Source organism: Hyperolius riggenbachi, chromosome 7 (assembly GCF_040937935.1).
Source record: "Hyperolius riggenbachi isolate aHypRig1 chromosome 7, aHypRig1.pri, whole genome shotgun sequence".
In the NCBI taxonomy this organism is placed as follows: domain Eukaryota; kingdom Metazoa; phylum Chordata; class Amphibia; order Anura; family Hyperoliidae; genus Hyperolius; species Hyperolius riggenbachi.
The window spans coordinates 277,600,724-277,618,219 of record NC_090652.1 but is presented as its reverse complement, the minus strand read 5'-3'; the positions used below and the strand labels follow the sequence as shown (position 1 = coordinate 277,618,219).

The 17,496-nt window shown below is 46.0% G+C and overlaps 1 protein-coding gene across 3 annotated transcripts in view; it reads right to left on the bottom strand.

Moving 5' to 3' along the window:
- The window catches only part of NMI (N-myc and STAT interactor), a 43,630-nt gene extending 27,531 nt beyond the window's left edge, over positions 1-16,099 (bottom strand). Inside the window, exons 1-2 of one of the 3 annotated variants that reach the window (XM_068245829.1) lie at positions 16,026-16,099; positions 948-1,002 (exon numbers count right to left, since the gene is read on the bottom strand). In XM_068245829.1, coding sequence (XP_068101930.1) covers positions 948-1,002; positions 16,026-16,063 — 93 coding nt within the window. In that variant the 5' untranslated portion in view covers positions 16,064-16,099. Of the gene's footprint in view, positions 1-947; positions 1,003-7,953; positions 8,222-8,726; positions 8,806-16,025 lie in introns of those variants that run through there. The other 2 variants (XM_068245828.1, XM_068245830.1) reach the window with 2 other exon arrangements.
- Positions 16,100-17,496: the final 1,397 nt, after the last annotated feature.

Genomic DNA, 17,496 nt, shown 5'->3' with positions numbered 1-17,496 from the left:
CAGCTAAGAAATAGAGCATTAGTAGGAAAGATATGAATCTTATATTGTTTTCCAGCAAAGGAAGAGTTAAAAAAAATAGTTATTTATGCAAAAGAGCTTCTCTGAGCTCTTCGACTTGGTGGAACGCAGTCCTGTCTTCTGAAGCGCTTTAACAGCGAAGAACTACTGAGAGAGAGCTTGAGATAAGGTTTCACTGGAGGAAAGTTCAGAGCCATTATTTCTGCTTTGTTTTAAAGCTTAAAAAAGACAGAGTGTGGTCTCTAAACTGCAAATATTAGAGTATGATACAATGTTGTAAAAAAAAAATAAAAAAAATAAAAAAGAAATAGCTATATAATTGAAAATAAAAATATGAGACTCTTTTCTTTGCTACTAATGTTCCATACATTATCCGTACTAGAGGCCTGCGCGGGTCCACTTTTTCATACCCACACCCGACCTGCACCCGCGACTTGCACCCGACCCGTGACCCGCTTTCTGGTGAATTTGATACCCGCAACCCGACCCGCCCCCCGCTACCCGCACCCGACCCGTGACCCGCTTTCTGGTGAATTTGATACCCGCAACCTTACCCGCACCCGACCTGCGACCCGCAGGCCCGCTACCCGCTTTTTTAAGTTTCTTCTCAAGTGCACATTTAAAGTAACATTGAGCTGTAAAGTTAATAAAACCTATTTTTATACACAAACCAAAGCTAAAGAAGGTTTACATACTTCCTTTACTACCTGTGACCCGCACCCCGCTACCCGCACCTCGCTACCCGCACCTTAAATCAATTCGGGTACCCTAACCCGACCCGCGTTTCAGGTTACCAGCGGGTACCCGACCCGCTGCAGGCCTCTAATCCGTACTACACATACAAATCATTATAGCAGAAGGTTTTTTTGCTTCAGATTTGCTTGAAAAGGTAATTATTTTTCCAGATGCCATGACCCTTTCCCAAATACCTTCCAACGTCGTAGTTCCTCTTGTAATTCCTCTATGCTTGCCATTTTTGTGTTCCTGTAAAATCAATAAGATAGATGACAATGAAACACAAGAATACTGTACACTATACTGGCGGCTGAATTATCTGAGAACCTGACTAATATCATATAATGGCCCTCATTCAATTCAGTTTTTCTCCCATGCTTTCTCCTAGGACATAGTTGTCCATTTTTTTGTGTAAAGAGAAACTGTAAGGAAAAAAGTGCTTACCTCTGGAGGAGGAAGCCTCTGGATTCTAATGAGGCTTCCCCCGTCCTCTTCCTCCTCGAGGGTCCCGCACTGGCAGCCCCCGAAAATCCACCGACAAGCCTGTTGGACAGGCGACAGTAGGGGCTTCAGCGTGAGGTAATATGCGCGCTCCTGCACAGGCGCAGTACCTGCTTTCCCTCAGGCTCCGGCAGAAATAGCCAAGCCCAGTTCAGGTAAGCTCTACTGCGCAGGCGCGAGTGGACCCGGTCGGGCTCAACTATTTCCGCTGGAGCCTGGGGAGAAGCTTGTACTGCGCCTGTGCAGGAGCGCGGATAGGTGCATTTTGCCGCTCCCTGTTCTGGGGCTGCCAGCTTTGGATCCCCAAGGATGAAGAGGACAGGGATAGCCTCAGTAGGATCCAGTGGCTTTCTCCTTCCGAGGTAAGAAGACCCCAAGGGCTCTTTTTTCCTTACAGGATCTCTTGAAAACAACTTTACAGCACTCTGATTTATCAAAAAGTACTGTATATTCTGGCGTATAAGACTACTTTTTAACCCTTGAAAATCTTCTGAAAAGTCGGGGGTCATCTTATACGGCGGGTGTCTTTGATGCCGGGTGAAACACGATACTGATAGGCGATGTGCATATGGGACATGCTGATGTTTACGCAATGCTGATACGTGATGCGCATACGCAACATGCTGATGTTTAATTACCGGGTGCTGGAGATTCGGTGGTCGCCACATATGCCGGGGGAGTAGCTCATCGCTCACGTTGCAAAGTCTGGGACGCCAAGGGTATGGAAGAAAGATCGCGCTGTGTCCATAAAACACGCCTCTTCCACTCGTCTGGCTTGCCCTAACCTGTTACCGCCTCTCAGATCTCGCTGCTGAGGACTGTAGTGAAGCGGCGCAGGCGCACATGTGCGAGATCTGAGAGGCAGAGAAGGAGGTATGGTAATAGGATACAAAGGTAAGCCAGACGGGTGAAAGAGGCGTATTTTATGGGCACAGCGCGATCTATTCTTCCATACAGCTCTCATAAACAGGGGACAAGTGGGTGAAAAAGCTACTGTCAACATTATTTTCTTGCTTGCTGGTGGCCTAAAAGGCATTCTATGAATGGGGTGTGAAAATATCAGCTAGGAGAAAAAGTGAATTAAATACGAGCCAATATGTTTACTGCTTAACGTGAACCTTAAAGTGAACCCAAGGTGAGAGTGATATGGAGGCTGCCATATTCATTTCCTTTTAAACAATACTAGTTGCCTGGCAGTCCTGCTGAGCTATTTGGCTGCAGTAGTAAACTGAATTACACCAGAAACAAGCATGCAGCTAATCTTGTCAGTTCTGACAATATTGTCAGAAACCCCTGATCTACTGCATGCTTTTTCAGGGTCTATGGTTGAAAGTATTAGAGGCAGAGGACCAGCACCGGCAGCCAGGCAACTGGTATTGCTTAAAGGGACTCCGAGCAGTGCAGAAACTATGGAAAGATGCATATCATTGTAAAGCTCTCTTTCTCCTCTTTCCAATGATATATAAACCGCCGCCCTACGCCTTTTAGTTCTCGCTATTTTCGCGATTGAAATTGCAGTGGCCGCGATTTCAATCGCAAAAATAGAGAAAACTAAAAGGCATAGGGTGACGATTTAGGTGTCGCCAGAAAGAGGAGAAAGAGAGCTTTAAAATGATATCCATCTTTCCATAGTTACTTGTATTACACAGGGCGACACTTTCCCCAGTGTCAGCAGCTCCATTCAGCAGAATGAAGCTGGTGACTTTAGGAAAAAGTCGCCCTGTGTAATACAAGTAACTATGGAAAGATGGATATCATTCTAAAGCTCTCTTTCTCCTCTTTCTGGCAACACCTAAATCGTCGCCCTACGCCTTTTAGTTTTCTCTATTTTTGCGATTGAAATCGTGGCAGCGGCAATTTCAATCGCGAAAATAGCGAAAACTAAAAAGGTGTAGGGCGGCGGTTTATATATCATTGGAAAGAGGAGAAAGAGAGCTTTAAAATGATATGCATCTTTCCATAGTTTTTGCACTGCTCGGAGTCCCTTTAAAAAGGAAATAAATATGGCAGCCTCCATATTATTCTCACCTCGGGTTCCCTTTAAGTCAAAAATAAAAAATGAGTTTTACTCACCTGGGGCTTCGCTCAGCCCCATGCAGCTGATCGGTGACCACGTAGAGTCGCTCTGATGCTCCTGGACCCGCTGGCGGCTACTTCTGGTTTCGCTGTCACCGGCCATCAGGCTCGGAATGCGAGTGATTCTTCGCGTTCCCAGCCACAATAGCACCCCCTATACTGCTATTGTGGCAAGGAAGGCCGCAATAGCAGCATAGGGGGCGATATTGTAGCTGGGAACACGAAGTATCACTCGCGTTCCCAGCCTGACGGCCGGTGACAGCAACACCGGAAGTAGCCGCCGGCGGGTCCAGGAGCATCAGAGCAACTCTATGTGGGCACCGATCAGCTGCAGGGGGCTGAGGGAAGCCCCAGGTGAGTAAAACTCATTTTTTTATTTTTGACTTAAGGTCGCTTTAAGGAAAAATACACTCCCAAACAATACAAACACCAATAATAATAAATTCACAAAGAATAATGATATTATGATAAAGCGAAAACAATAATAATAACAGTTTGTAAAGGTCAAATCACAACAGATATCACCAACAGACAACAGACTTCTAGTGATATAACCAACATCAATGAAAATGAAGCTTTATAAAATAATTTCCCCCACCTAGTGGTCATATGTAGAAATGCATTTTATAATGCATTTCAAATATAATGCAAATATATATATATATTTCCTGCTTGCTGGTTGACATTTTATGAATGATGGAACTGCTGCACTCACTGGACTCGCTAGTCTGTTGTGCTGCTTACTGCAGTACAGAACTATGCTGCCATTGATTCCTTTCTACCTGTGTGATTATTATTATTATTATTTAGTATTTATATAGCACTGACATCTTCCGCAGCGCTGTACAGAGTATACAGTCTTGTCACTTATCTGTCCCCTCAGAGGGGCTCACATTCTAGTCCCTACCATAGTGATATTTCTATGTATGTATCGTGTAGTGTATGTATCATAGTCTAGGGCCCATTTAGGGGAAAGCCAATTAACTTATCTGTGTGTTTTCGGCCGGTGGGAGGAAACTGGAGTGCCCGGAGGAAACCCATGCAGACAGAGGAGGAGCATACAAACTCTATGTAGACAGAGCCCTGGCTGGTATTCAAACTGGCCTGGACCCAGCACTGCAAGGCGAGAGCGCTAACCACTATGCCACCATGCTGCCCGTGATGAAAGTCTTCTGCTGCATCTGATGACTCAATTGAACTTAGATTATTATTAACCACTTCAGGACCACAGTGCTAAAAAACCCCTAAAGACCAGGCTATTTCTTTCAAAATAGGCCACTGCAGCTTTAAGGCCTTGCTGCAGGGCTACACAACACAGCACACTAGTGATTCCCCCCTTTTCTCCTTACCAACAGAGCTCTCTGTTGGTGTGGTCTGATTCCTAACACCCCCCCCCCCCCCCCCCCGTGTTTATTTTTTGTATCAATATTTATCTTCTATATTTTTAAATAAATAAAACTATTTGTTTTCTTTTCTTTTCCCTCCCCGCAGTCAGCCAGTCATGGCGATCGGCTGTCATAGGCTTCACACGGCTGTCCCCAGTACAGCAGATCGCAGCACTGTACTTAGTGAAAAGACGGCGGTTTCGCCGTCTATCTCCCGAAACTAACAGTCTCGCGAAAATGCGTGCGAAAACGAACGTGATATGAGTTTTCACGGTTTTAGTGAATCAAGCTCTAAGTGCAGAATGCCATTGAAAACTATGGCGCTTTCCACGATCAGAAGATAGAGTTTGGTAATGAAATCAGCAATGGTGCTTACATTAACATGTGAGTTAAAGAGAAAGAGAACCCGAGGTGGGGATCTTAGAACGAAATCTATACACAGAGGCTGGCTCTGGCTATAGTGCCCAGCCTCTGTTGCTATTTGAATCCCCCCCTAAGTGCCCCCTGCACTCCGCTCTCCCCCACAAATTACAGCCGCGCTGGCGACACGCAGCATGTCGCAGCAGGCTGTATTTACCTCCCTAGTGTCACTCACGCCGCTCCCCCGCCTCCTGCAGAGCGCCGGTCCCCGCCCACGTCCCTTCCCTTGCCGCTGATTGGAGGGAAGGGACGTGGGCGGGGACCGGCGCTCTGCAGGAGGCGGGGGGAGGGGCGTGAGTGACATTAGCTAGGTAAACATTGCCCGACAGGGCGGCTGTAATTTATGGGCTAGAACGGAGCGCAGGGGGACTTAGGGGGGACTCAAATAGCAACAGAGGCTGGGCACTATAGCCAGACCCAGCCTCTGTGTATAGATTTCATTCTAAGATCCCCACCTCGGGTTCTCTTTAATGTAATATGGTGCGCGCAAAGTTTAACGCTTCATGTACTGTATACAGTAATAATTAATGATCTACATTCCGTTCGAGTGATCTACAGTGACTTCATGTGAGAATGATACTTAGCACATGATAATGATACTTAGCACATGATAATGATACTTAGCACATATCACGTGCAAAGATATCACTGCCATGCTAAGTGTTAGCAAGCTTTAGTGAATTGAGCCCTATATGTCTGAATCCAGGGGTGTCAGAAAGCAAAACATTTATCCAGGTTTCCCTATGTTTAACATGTGGCTCAAATTACAAACAATTTCAACTTACACACAAACTCCGGAACCGTAACGTTTGTAAGTAAGGGACCGCCCGTACGTAAAATACTAGCCCTAGTGAGAAATTCCCTGAAATCCCTTTCTGGTTTTTTTTCTAGAGTGTCGTTATCTATTCAAAAGAGCTTATCGACAGCTTCTCTAGTTCCGACCGGTTTCACGAAAAAGTAAATAGAGGCTGAAACAGCTGAAAAAATTGTGAGAGAAGGCTTATTATGAGGTTTAACTGCAGTAAAGTTCAAAGGGTCATTACTTCTCTGTTCCCGGCTATTTCCGCCGGAGTACGATAGAAATGGAGGGAAGAAAAAAAAGTTTAAAAAGGTTTTTTTTAAGTTTATTAAAGTGACAATGTCACATAAAAAACCTGTATTGAAGTTTTAACGCCTACCAACAGTGCTGCTCGGATACCACTTTTCACTATCTGGATCTAATTCGGATCCGGATACCCAGATATCCGATCTGGGTCGGATATCCAAGTTTAACATTTTCCAATCCGGATTTGAACCGGATATCCGACTTCAGTATCTGGCCACATTTGGATATCTGGATAGAAAACCGGAAGTGACCTGAAGATGGCTTAAAATGCTTCCAAAAGTCTCTTCAAATGGCCAAAATCCCTTTCAGAGGTTTCTCGCTCTCTCTCTTTCTCCCCAGGTCAGAGGGCAAAAACCTTGTCGACTCACCGAACAAAAACAAGGAACGCAACACATACGATCACACCTCATCTGCCCCGCTATGCGCTGTGCCGCTGATCTCATTCATTACAGTGTATGGGTCAGCAATGCGTTTTCCAAAAAATGCATGCAGCAGTGCGATAGCGCATCTCACTGCTGTGCTGCGCATATGATAAGAACGGCAGAAGTGCTGTCTATGCATTTCTGCCATGCTTGCGTGTCACACATCATACACGCTGGCAAAATGCACATGGCAGCGCGTATGATGTGAACGAGACCTTAAAGTGGGCCTGAAGTGTTTCTGAAATAAAAAAAAAAGAAAAAAGGATACTCGCCTAAGGAGGGGGAAGGCTTTAGATCAGGGCAAACTTGGCCCTCCAGCTGTTAAGGAACTACAAGACCCACAATGCATTTGCCTTTATGAGTCATGACTGTGGCTGTAAGACTCCTGCAATGCATTGTGGGACTTGTAGTTCCTTAACAGCTGGAGGGCCAAGTTTGCCCATGCCTGCTTTAGATCCTACAGAGCCTTCCCACTCCTCTTCCGGTCCCCTCATTCCAGAGCTGTCTCCCCGGTTAGCAGTCTCTGACCGATGGGTTGGAAACTGCTCTCATCTGCTGCAGGAGGCTTTCCAAGTCAGACAGGCGGCTCTGTAATGCACATCTCTCTTGCACATGCGCAGTACAATGCTGCCTGTTTTCGGGAGCACTTGGGCTCCCAAAGACTTATGAAGCCTCCCGCGGTGAGATTTAAACGTGGAGACAGCGCTGGGACGAGGAGACCGTGAGAGGAACAGGAAGGCTCTAGGACCCAGAGCCTCCCAGACCTTAGGTAAGTATCTGTTTTTTTCAGAAATACTTCAGGTTTGGTTTAAGACTACTTGTGGAACAGGAATGTCATTAGATTCTGCTTTAGAATGCTGAGAGTTAAAGGGAACCTAAACTGAGAAGGATGTGGATTTTTCCTTTTAAAATAATACCAGTTGCCTGAATCGCCTGCTGATCCTGTGTCTCTAATACTTTTAGCCACAGCCCCTGAACAAGCATGCAGATCAGGTGATCTGACTGAAGTTAGACTGGATTGTTTCTGGTGTGGGATTCAGCCACTACTGCAGCCAAAGAGATCAGCAGGACTGACCAGCAACTGGTAGTTTAAAAGGAAACATCCATATCCCTCTCAGTTTAGGTTCCCTTTTATGCACAGAGAGACAGGAGATTACAGAACAGACCCAGGAAGTAGGGAGAGAGAGACAGCCGTCCACCCAGTCTGTCCCGACCACCAGCCCAGCATGAGTATAGGACTCACCAATACGATCACAGCATGCAAACATTCCCTGTAAACTGATATACTCACAGGATGGTTCTATGGAGAAGTTACTGGGCTGTAAAAGCTGAGTTTTCTGATGGAGTCACAATAACAAAGCAGCTTCCTGTTTCTCTGCCCTTCCCAAGTAGAGAAATAGAAACTGTGAAAAGGGCTTCGGCTTTCACATTCTTTCACTTTCTGTTTAGCATGACTCACATTAGACTGAATGCTCACCAACTAGAGATGGGAAGTTCGGATCTTTTCAATGATCCGGATGATTCGAATCGGATCATTGAAGAGATCCGGATCTTTGATCCGAATCTCGGATCATTTTACTAGAGGAAGCATTCGGGGGTGAAATGAATAGCAGGACAGGTCTTTCCCTGCTGTGGACAGGAGAAGGGGAGGGAGTGGACACACAGAGAGAAGGGGAGAAGATGGACAGAGGGCAGGGAGTGGACAGAGAAGGGAGGAGGGACGAGCAGAGAGCAGAAATGTTTGCACACAATACCCACATGCTGCAATCATATGCTGTACAGGTATTTCACCTATCTGCTCATCTGCGTACTGTCGCAGTGAAAAAAAGCATTCCCAGAAGATAAGTGCAGCTGTTTAGTGCCCAGTGCAGGAGGATCATATTGCCCTGCAATCACAGTGCCTGCAAAGTTACTGAGCTGTGCTGTGCTGAGCCAAAAGCTTCCAATGTGATCACTGTGCAGCACTACGGAACAGCCAGCCTATAATGGGCAGCACATTGCAGCCAGTATGTGTGCTCTACACATATCTGGCAGTGGCACCCATGTCCCCTCTCTCTCATCTACCTGTCTGGCTGCAAGGCTGCCTCCCCTCCAACAGAGCGATCCATCCCTGCTCTGCTTCCAGGACCCCGCTGCCCGCTGAGAGGGGGCGTGTCGCTCCTTGCCCCGCCCCTTTTTCGATCCGAATCACTCATTTTGATGATTCGGATGATTCGACTCACAAAATAGATTTGGATCAAAGATCCGAATCGTTCATGATCCGGACAACACTATCACCAACACCTCCACAACTCTGTCTGCCTGCGTAACACAGGAAAATGCTCCCGCCTCTGATAATGCTGCCGTGACCTCGCTGAAGTGGGCGGGAACACACTGATAGCTACAAATATCACATACAGTAGAATCTCTTTAAAAGGACCACTATGATGAAAAAGTAGACAGTTAAAATCTGGCAGAACCAACAGGTTTTGGGCCACTCCATCTCCTCATGGGGGATTCTCAGGGTTTTCTTGGTTTTCAACAGCCTTTCCTGAACAGCAGTTCAACTGCTAAAACAGTAAGATACCAGCCAGCCTCCCTACTCACTTGCACACTATTTTATCAGTTAGTTACTTTGCAACTGCTGTTCAGGAAATGCTGTTGAAAACAATGAAAACCCTGAGAATCCCCCATGAGGAGATGGACTGGCCCAAAACCTTTCGGTTCTGCCAGATTTTAACTGCCTACTTTTTTCACCATAGTGGTCCTTTAAACAGTGGCATAGCAATAGGGAGTGCAGTGGTTGCGACCGCACCAGGGCCCCCCTCCTTCAACCACTTTGTTAGCTCTTCATTGATAATGATCACAGGCTTGATGTGCTTTGATTACCGTATATTCCGGCGTATAAGACGACTGGGCGTATAAGACGACCCCCCAACTTTTCCAGTTAAAATATAGAGTTTGGGATATACTCGCCGTATAAGACTACCCCACTTCCAACACACACCAAATTAAAATAAAAATTAAAAAATCCTGTACTGGTGCTGTGTATGAACAGATACTGGTGCTGTACTGTATGTGTTACCCAGTATATCACAGTATATAGTCAATTGACTTGTTGCATTGGTCAACTCTCCTTAAGTAGACTGGTCAGCTCTCCTTGTCTACCTGTTTATCAGAGCAGTATGGAAGAATAGATTGCGCTCAGCAGGGAGATCTGAGAGGCGGTAACAGGATAGGGCGCAACACCCCGCATCAATGACACCCGGCGTATAGGACGACCCCCAACTTTTCAGAAGATTTTCAAGGGTTAAAAAGTAGTCTTATACGCAGGAATATACAGTAGTTGTAAACATTAATAGACTGTTCTCCTCCCCAGCCTACACCTCTCTAAGGCCAGTGCACACCAAAAACCTGTAACAGTAACAGATCTGCAAAACACTAGAGGTTTTTGAAGCAGATTTCAAAGCGATTCCTAGGCATGTTTAGAGAGTTTTTCTAAGGGCCCGTTCACACTTGCCATCGCAGAACGCCGGTGATTACCGCCGGCGTTTTGCGGGAGTGATTTTCCCGCGATTAGCGCGGAAAAATCACTGGACACTGTGGCGGTTTTGGAGCAATCGCGATTAGTGTGCTATGCACACTAATCACGATCGCTAATCGCGGAACGCTAGTCGCCGGCAAACCGCTGCATGCAGCGCTGTTGCGGTTATCGCTAACTCACTGCCACTCGCTACATTGTGTAGCGTTTTTTGCAGAACCGCTAGCGGTTTGCCGTGAGCGGGAATCGCGCGATTCCCGCTCAGGTGAGAACTGGCCCTATACGTTGCCTAGCGTTTTTTAGAGCGTTTTTTTGTAGCAGATTACAAATATTATTACAGTAAGGGCCCGTTCACACTTGCAATCGCAGAACACCGGCGATTACCGCCAGCGTTTTGCGGGAGTGATTTTCCCGTGATTAGCACGGAAAAATCACTGGACACTGCGGCGGTTTCAGAGCGATCGCGATTAGCATGCTGTGCACGTTAATCACGATCGCTAATCGCGGTTATCGCTAACCGCAACCGCGGCTGTGAGAACACTCGCTACAATGGGCTCTATTCACTAAGAGGCAAAAACACCTCAAAATTTTACCGTTAAATTTCCGCCAGCAGTAAACTCCGCATTTTTTCCACATTCACTAATATTTTCCGCATGTTTTCCGCATGCGGGAAAAAAGATGCGTAAACAGCCATTAAACGTGCGGAAAACATGCGGTAAAAAGGTCGCATGAAAAAGTGTTTAAAAAAAAAAAATGTCAAAGTCCACCAAGCACAGCCCATAAGGCCACATACACACATCAGACCATAGTCTTTTGAAAATGAAAGATCACAGACCAATCTTACCACCCTTCATGTAGTATGAGAGCCATACCTTCCCAGTCTTTTCTATGGAGCTGAACTCCCCATCAGAAAAAACCTTTGCAAGATGCTGCACACACAGATGCTGTGCAGACACAAAAGATCAGTAGCTGCAAAAGATCTGTTCCTGCCAAAAATCCATTCCTGCAAATTGCAATGATAGTCTATGAGATCTGCAGATCATCATACACACATTGTTTAACTGACATTCATCTGCAGATCAGATCCACCAGGATGGATTTACAGATCTGCGGATGATTGTCTGATCTGCAGATGAATGTCAGTTAAATTATGTGTGTATGATGATCTGCAGATCTCATAGACTATCATTGCAATTTTCAGGAATGGATTTTTGGCAGGAACAGATCTTTTGCAGATACTGATCTTTTGTGTCTGTACAGCATCTGTGTGTGCAGCATCTTGCAAAGATTTTTTTCTGATGGGGAGTTCAGTTCCATAGAAAAGACTGTGTAGGTATGGCTCTCATACTACATGGAAGGGGGTAAAATTGGTCTGTGATCTTGCCTTTTCCAAAGACTATAGTCTGATGTGTGTATGAGCCTTTAGCCTCCAGACTTCATTAAAGTCAATGGGATGCGGAATATATCACCTACTACTTGTAGGTGATAAAAAAATCAGTAAATAACGACGAAATGATGCGCCTGAACAGTTTTGAGAATTGATTTTTTATTGCGGAAAATACCGACTTTTGCAGAAATTTTCCCGTATGAATCCCGCACTTTTACCGCACTTTTTCCGCATGCGGAAAAAACGTGCGGAAAATTTTGAGAATGTGAACTTGACTGTGTTTTGGTCGCAAACTTCCCGCATGTACTTTACCGCATGCAGGAAGTCTTTCAGAATAGAGCCCATTGTGTAGCCGTTTTTGCAGAACTGCTAGCGGTTTGCAGTGAGCGGGTGAGAACGGGCCCTAAAAGCTGTACTGAACAGCTTCTGTAACAAAAACGCCTGGAAAACCGCTCTGATCTAGCATTTTTCAGAGTGGTTTGAGCTTTTCCTATACTTTAACATTGAGGCAGAAACGCCTCCGAAATCTAAAAAATGCTGCAGCCGCCGAGTTTGCGTTTGTGGAAAAAACTAACCGCTCTGTTGTGCATCCTTTCCATTCACTTTCATTAACCAAGTGGTTTTCTCCCTGCAAGCATTTTAAAACGCTCCAGAACCACTCTGGTGTGCACCAGCCCTGACACTGCAGCTGTCCTGGGCAGGTTTTGGTGCTCCATACAAGGGCATAATAATAGCCCCTGCAAGGGATGCAGCTGAAGGGGGCCCAGAAGCCACAGGGGGCCCCACGGGGGGGGGGGGGGGGGGGAGAGAAGCTTCTTTTCCGTGGTCTGAGAGACTGACAACTAAGGGCACATAGGGAAAAAAATGTTCTGCTCTCTGCACAATTGTTCTAATGACTGCATCTGCTCAGCCACTGATAAATGAATTACACAAAGTTTTGTATACAAAGATTTGTAGACAGTTCCTATTTAGGGCTCTATTCATAAAACATTTGTGGGGAAATCTTGGAGGGAAAATACACCATCGGTATTTTAGACTTTTGTGTGCTAATTCATAAAAAAGTTTACACTTGCGATAATAGGTCAGTGAATTTCCGCACTAAATTAGCGTGATGCTGAGTTGATACATTTTCTCCTGCAGAGACAGAGTTAGTATAAAGGAGGCAGCCCCAGCATCCCTTTACATGTGCATTTTTTTTAAAATTGCCTCTCCTTGCCCTGAATCTTCTCTGAATCTGTCTAATAGTCTTTCTAAACAATCTATTTAATTGTTGCAGCTTAGAAGAATTACAAGAAATGTTACACATCCCGGCTTTCTAATGTGAAATGTATCTGAAAACAGGTACCCAAGGGGTTAAAAAACACAGTCTTGGTATTCCAGGATGCCTTTTTTGCTCTGCTATCACTGCAGCTGCCTGGGAGGTCTGTCCACATTAGCTTGGCTGTTGTCTTGCCTGTTATTGCTAGCTTATCTCCTTTTCTAAACAGTTGGTGTTCTCCGTTCCCATTCCGCCTGTTCTAATCTTTATGAATAGACCTGTAGTGACGTGTTGAGATAATCACTGCACAAGGCGGTAATTTCCCGCACTGCTCAGGAATTGTAGCTTTTCATGCGGAAACAGCTTTTATGAAAGGACACTTTGCTAAATGGTCAGTAAAGTCAGCTGTTTTGAGCATTACCGCTTGAGGGAATACTTTAGGAATAGAGGCCTTAGTGTGCAGCAGGGTCTTGTGTACAGTGCCCAGCTGCCAGCCTCTCTACCCCTCCCCAAGTGCTGTGTACTGTAGTGAGGCTGGAGAAGTCTGCAGAGCCCCGCCCCCAGCCTCTCCTCCCCTCCCCAATTGATGTGTACTGTAGTGAGGCTGGAGGAGTCTGCAGAGCCCTGCCCACAGCTTCTGAAGCCCCTCCCCTAGTGCTGTGTACTGTAGTGATGCTAGAGGAGTCTATAGAGCCAGTTCTGCTCTATCAGAGATGGACGGAGTGAGTGTAATAAGCTGAGGCTGGGAGCACACTCATCTTTCTGCATACCAAGGGCTCGATTCTCTATAAGCGAAGGATTGCGCACGATCACGTGCGTGTTTCACTTGAAACGCACATGTGATCACGCGCAAACCTTCGCTTATCACGTGAAGTAATGCGGTTCACGTGAAAACCTTTGCGCGCGGCCGATCGCGTGATAACTGCTGTGATAGCAGTTATCATGCTTTAGGCTGGTTTCACACAGTGGGACGTTACAGGCGCACATTAGAGCAGCCTGTAACGCAGCCCACCGCACAGCAATGAAAAATCAATGGGCTGTTCACAGTGCCCACGTTGTGTTACATTGTAACGCAGCACGTCTACAGAACGTACTGCATGCAGTACTTTACACGCGGCTAAGCCGTGTTAGACTGTTTGCACATGCTCAGTAGGGTTTTTTTTCATTTTATGGGCGGAGAGGAGGCGGGGAGAGGCCGCTACGTAGCCAGGCACATGGCTACTTATTATTCACTGCACTTGCAGTGTTTACATCCTGAAGCGGCCGCGGATTGGCTGGCGGGACCACGTGATGCGGAGAGCTCCGCTCACGTGGTCTCCGCAGTGCCTCCGACGGAGCAGGCGCACCAAGAGCTGCTTGTAACGCGGCTCTTGGTAGCGTCCTGCTCCAACACCACCAGGCGTTGCGTTAGGGGCACGTTATGTGCCCTATAATGTCCCCTAAACGCAACGTCCTGGTGTGTAAGTAGCCTTAGAGTTGCGGGGCCCATGTGTGTCTGTATGTGTGAAAACATGCACGTTTTATCACAGAAGCTAATGTAAGTGATAGAGAAAATGCCTGCAGTGCTTCACTGCTGTCTACTTTCCTCTGCATGGGGAGACCACATTCAAGTGTGCACTGGCCAAGTGAATAACATCGGTTCTCAGTTTAGAAAGTGGGGGGAAGGGGGCCCATCCAAAGTTACGCAGGGGGGGGGGGGGCAGTGATTTCTAGTTACTCCCCTGGCTCCATATCAATTGTTATGTATAGAGTGCTTGAGGGGGCCCAATGTAAAACTTGCACTGGGGCCCCTAGCTCCTTAGCTATGCTTCTGCCTTTATAGTACACCCCAAGGGACCAGTTAGGCTGCATTTCCACTTGTGCGGTGCGAATCGCCGCGGTAAAAATTCACATGCGGATGAGAATTTCGCATGTGGGTCTATGCGAAGTTTCATGCGAATTTCCATGCGAATTCGCATGGATGACGATGTATGCGAATTTAACCATGGCAGTGCTGGTGTGCTTTTCCATTGTTTATATGCGAAATTCGCATGCGAATCTCCTATTAAACACATTGTATGCGATTCGCATAGCGGTATGCGAATTCTGATGGCTCTGCCATGCGAATTTTTTCTGCACAGAAAAACGCAAAGGAATCCTGACAAGTGGAAACAGTCCCATTCACTTGTATTGCTATGCAAATTTGCATGCGAAAAACGCATGCGAATTCGCGATAGTGGAAATGGGCCCTGAAAGTAGTTTGCTATATCAGAAGTTAATATATCAGAAATTGTCATACTGATGCTTATTTTACACTGCAAATCATAATTCCGATTCTGATTTGTGGTTTCGATGTTTGAATGCTAACAACAGAGGAAAAAACGTAGCATGCAGGATTGTTTATTTGCATCAAAAGTTGGAATCGCTTGTAAAATGGTACTGTATCTTAATTCAGTCAATAATTGGGAGTCATTTTTTCTTTTCAATGCTTCTGCAAATGAGCACAGACAGCATCTACTGTAAGCTAAGCTAGATCAAAACACACAGTGCTCAGTATTCAGGGATTTGCATGCAATAATCATGCAACAGTTTGCACAGGAAACTACTGCGCAGACGCAGAACGTTCCCGGCCACAGCAGCACGAACGGCCATACTGTGCCTACTGGACAACTTACTGGGATCGATTGCGGGAGAAGGGAAAGGTAGCAGAGAATGTCAAGGGTTGGATCAGGCCGGAGGGGCTGGAGAAAGCCCCAGGTATGTATAAAGGTATGTATAAATGTTCTCTCCTGTCCCATCCCAGGTACACTTTAAGGTTAGGTGGGGGAGGAAGCGAGAGACACAAGCTTATGGGGGCTGGAAGACGCCACAGGTAAGCAAAAGAACTGCATTTCATTTCACCTCTGGTATCCTTTAAAAGACAACTGTAACGAGAGGGATATGGAGGCTGCCATATCTATTTCCCTTTATACAATACCAGTTGCCTGGCAGCCCTTATACATTACTTACTTATGCATTACTCGATGGCCACCTGATCGACCATCAGATGGATCCCTTTCTGATTGAATCTGATTAGAGAGAGATCTATTACTTTCATTTCAACATGAAGTATATTTGGAATGTACCATATTAAGGCCACCCCCTCTGCCTGCCAGGTCTCCCCCATGTAATGTGTTTCTCCTAGGGCCCATAGTGTGTGCAGAAGAAGTGTCAACTTGCCTATTGGCTGGTGCAGTCCTCCTGTATCTTCTCTCCATTGCCTGCCGGGAGGGGACGTGGTTAGGGTTAGGAGTGGAGGGGGAAGTCGGTTAAGGTTAGGCATCGGTTGGGGGGTGGTTATGGTTAGGAGTGGAGGGGGAGTCGGTTAAGGTTAGGCATCGGTTGGGGGGGTGGTTAGGGTTAAGAGTGGAGGGATAGTCGGTTAGGCATCGGCGAGGGGGGAAGGTTAGGGTTTGTCATTGGAGGGGGGTGGCTAGAGTTAGGCATTGGAGGGGGAGTGGCTAGGGTTAGGCATTGGAGGGGGGGGTGGATAGGGTTAGGAGTGGAGGGGGGAGTCTGTTAAGCTTAGGCATCGGCAGGGGTCATGGTTAGGAGTGGAGGGGGGAGTCGGTTAAGGTTAGGCATCTGCGGGGGGGGGGTGGTTAGGGTTAGGCATTGGAGGGAGAATGGTTAGGGTTAGGAGTGGAGGGGGGGAGTTGGTTAAGGTTAGATTGGTAGAGAGAGGGAGCTGTGTCAGAATAGGGTTAGATTTAGTTGTAGTAAAATATCGATATAATTTACCAATATTTTACTATCATAATTGCCCATTTAAAAATGTAGAATATCAGTAAATATACCGATAGTCTTCTTGCTGAAATTGGGTGCTCAAATTTCCTGGTGCTTTTTCATGCACACTTTGTTTGATTCTTCATTTTATAATGGATAGCCTAGATTTTATTTTTCCTGCTCAGCTTGTAACAAATAGAATAAGTCATTTCAATTCCAGGAAACAGAAAGTTTGTAGGTCTTGCTTCGCTCTCTGCATTGCTCACATATGCTGCGTACACTCCCTGAAATCTTAGAGCTGCTATTTATACACCGAAGCTCTTTTCAGTCTGTGCTTGTGGGTGATGCACATAAACCCATCAGCAAGTCATTAGCTTCTTGGTGAACTCTCCATAGGAATGTATATAATAAACAAAGAGAGCAGAGCTACACAAAGGTTTCATCAGATCAGGTATTGAATAGGAACATTTAGAAAGCATGCATGAAAAAGCGGGACGAGGAAAAATGGGCGCCCATTTTTGTTAATAAAATATCGTTAATATCTACCGATGTTTTTTTATTTTTAAAGTGTAAATAGTGCAAATTATTGTAATAATAAAATATTGGTATATATTAACGATATTTTACTACAACTTAACCTATCCCTACTCTCATACAGAACCCTCCCTAACCTAACCCCAACTCCCCCTTTATTGAAGCCTAACCCTAAACCCCCCCCCCCCCCTTCCTGACGGCTAAGCCTAAAACCCCCCTCTTGATGCCTAACCCTGAACCCCCCCTTGATGCCTAACCTTAAATCCCACCCTCTTGATGCATATCCCTAAAACCCCCCTTCCTGACGCCTAACCCTAAAACCTCCCTTCCTGACGCCTAACCCGAAAAACCTCCCAACCTGACGCCTAATTCCTACAACAAAGCATCTGCT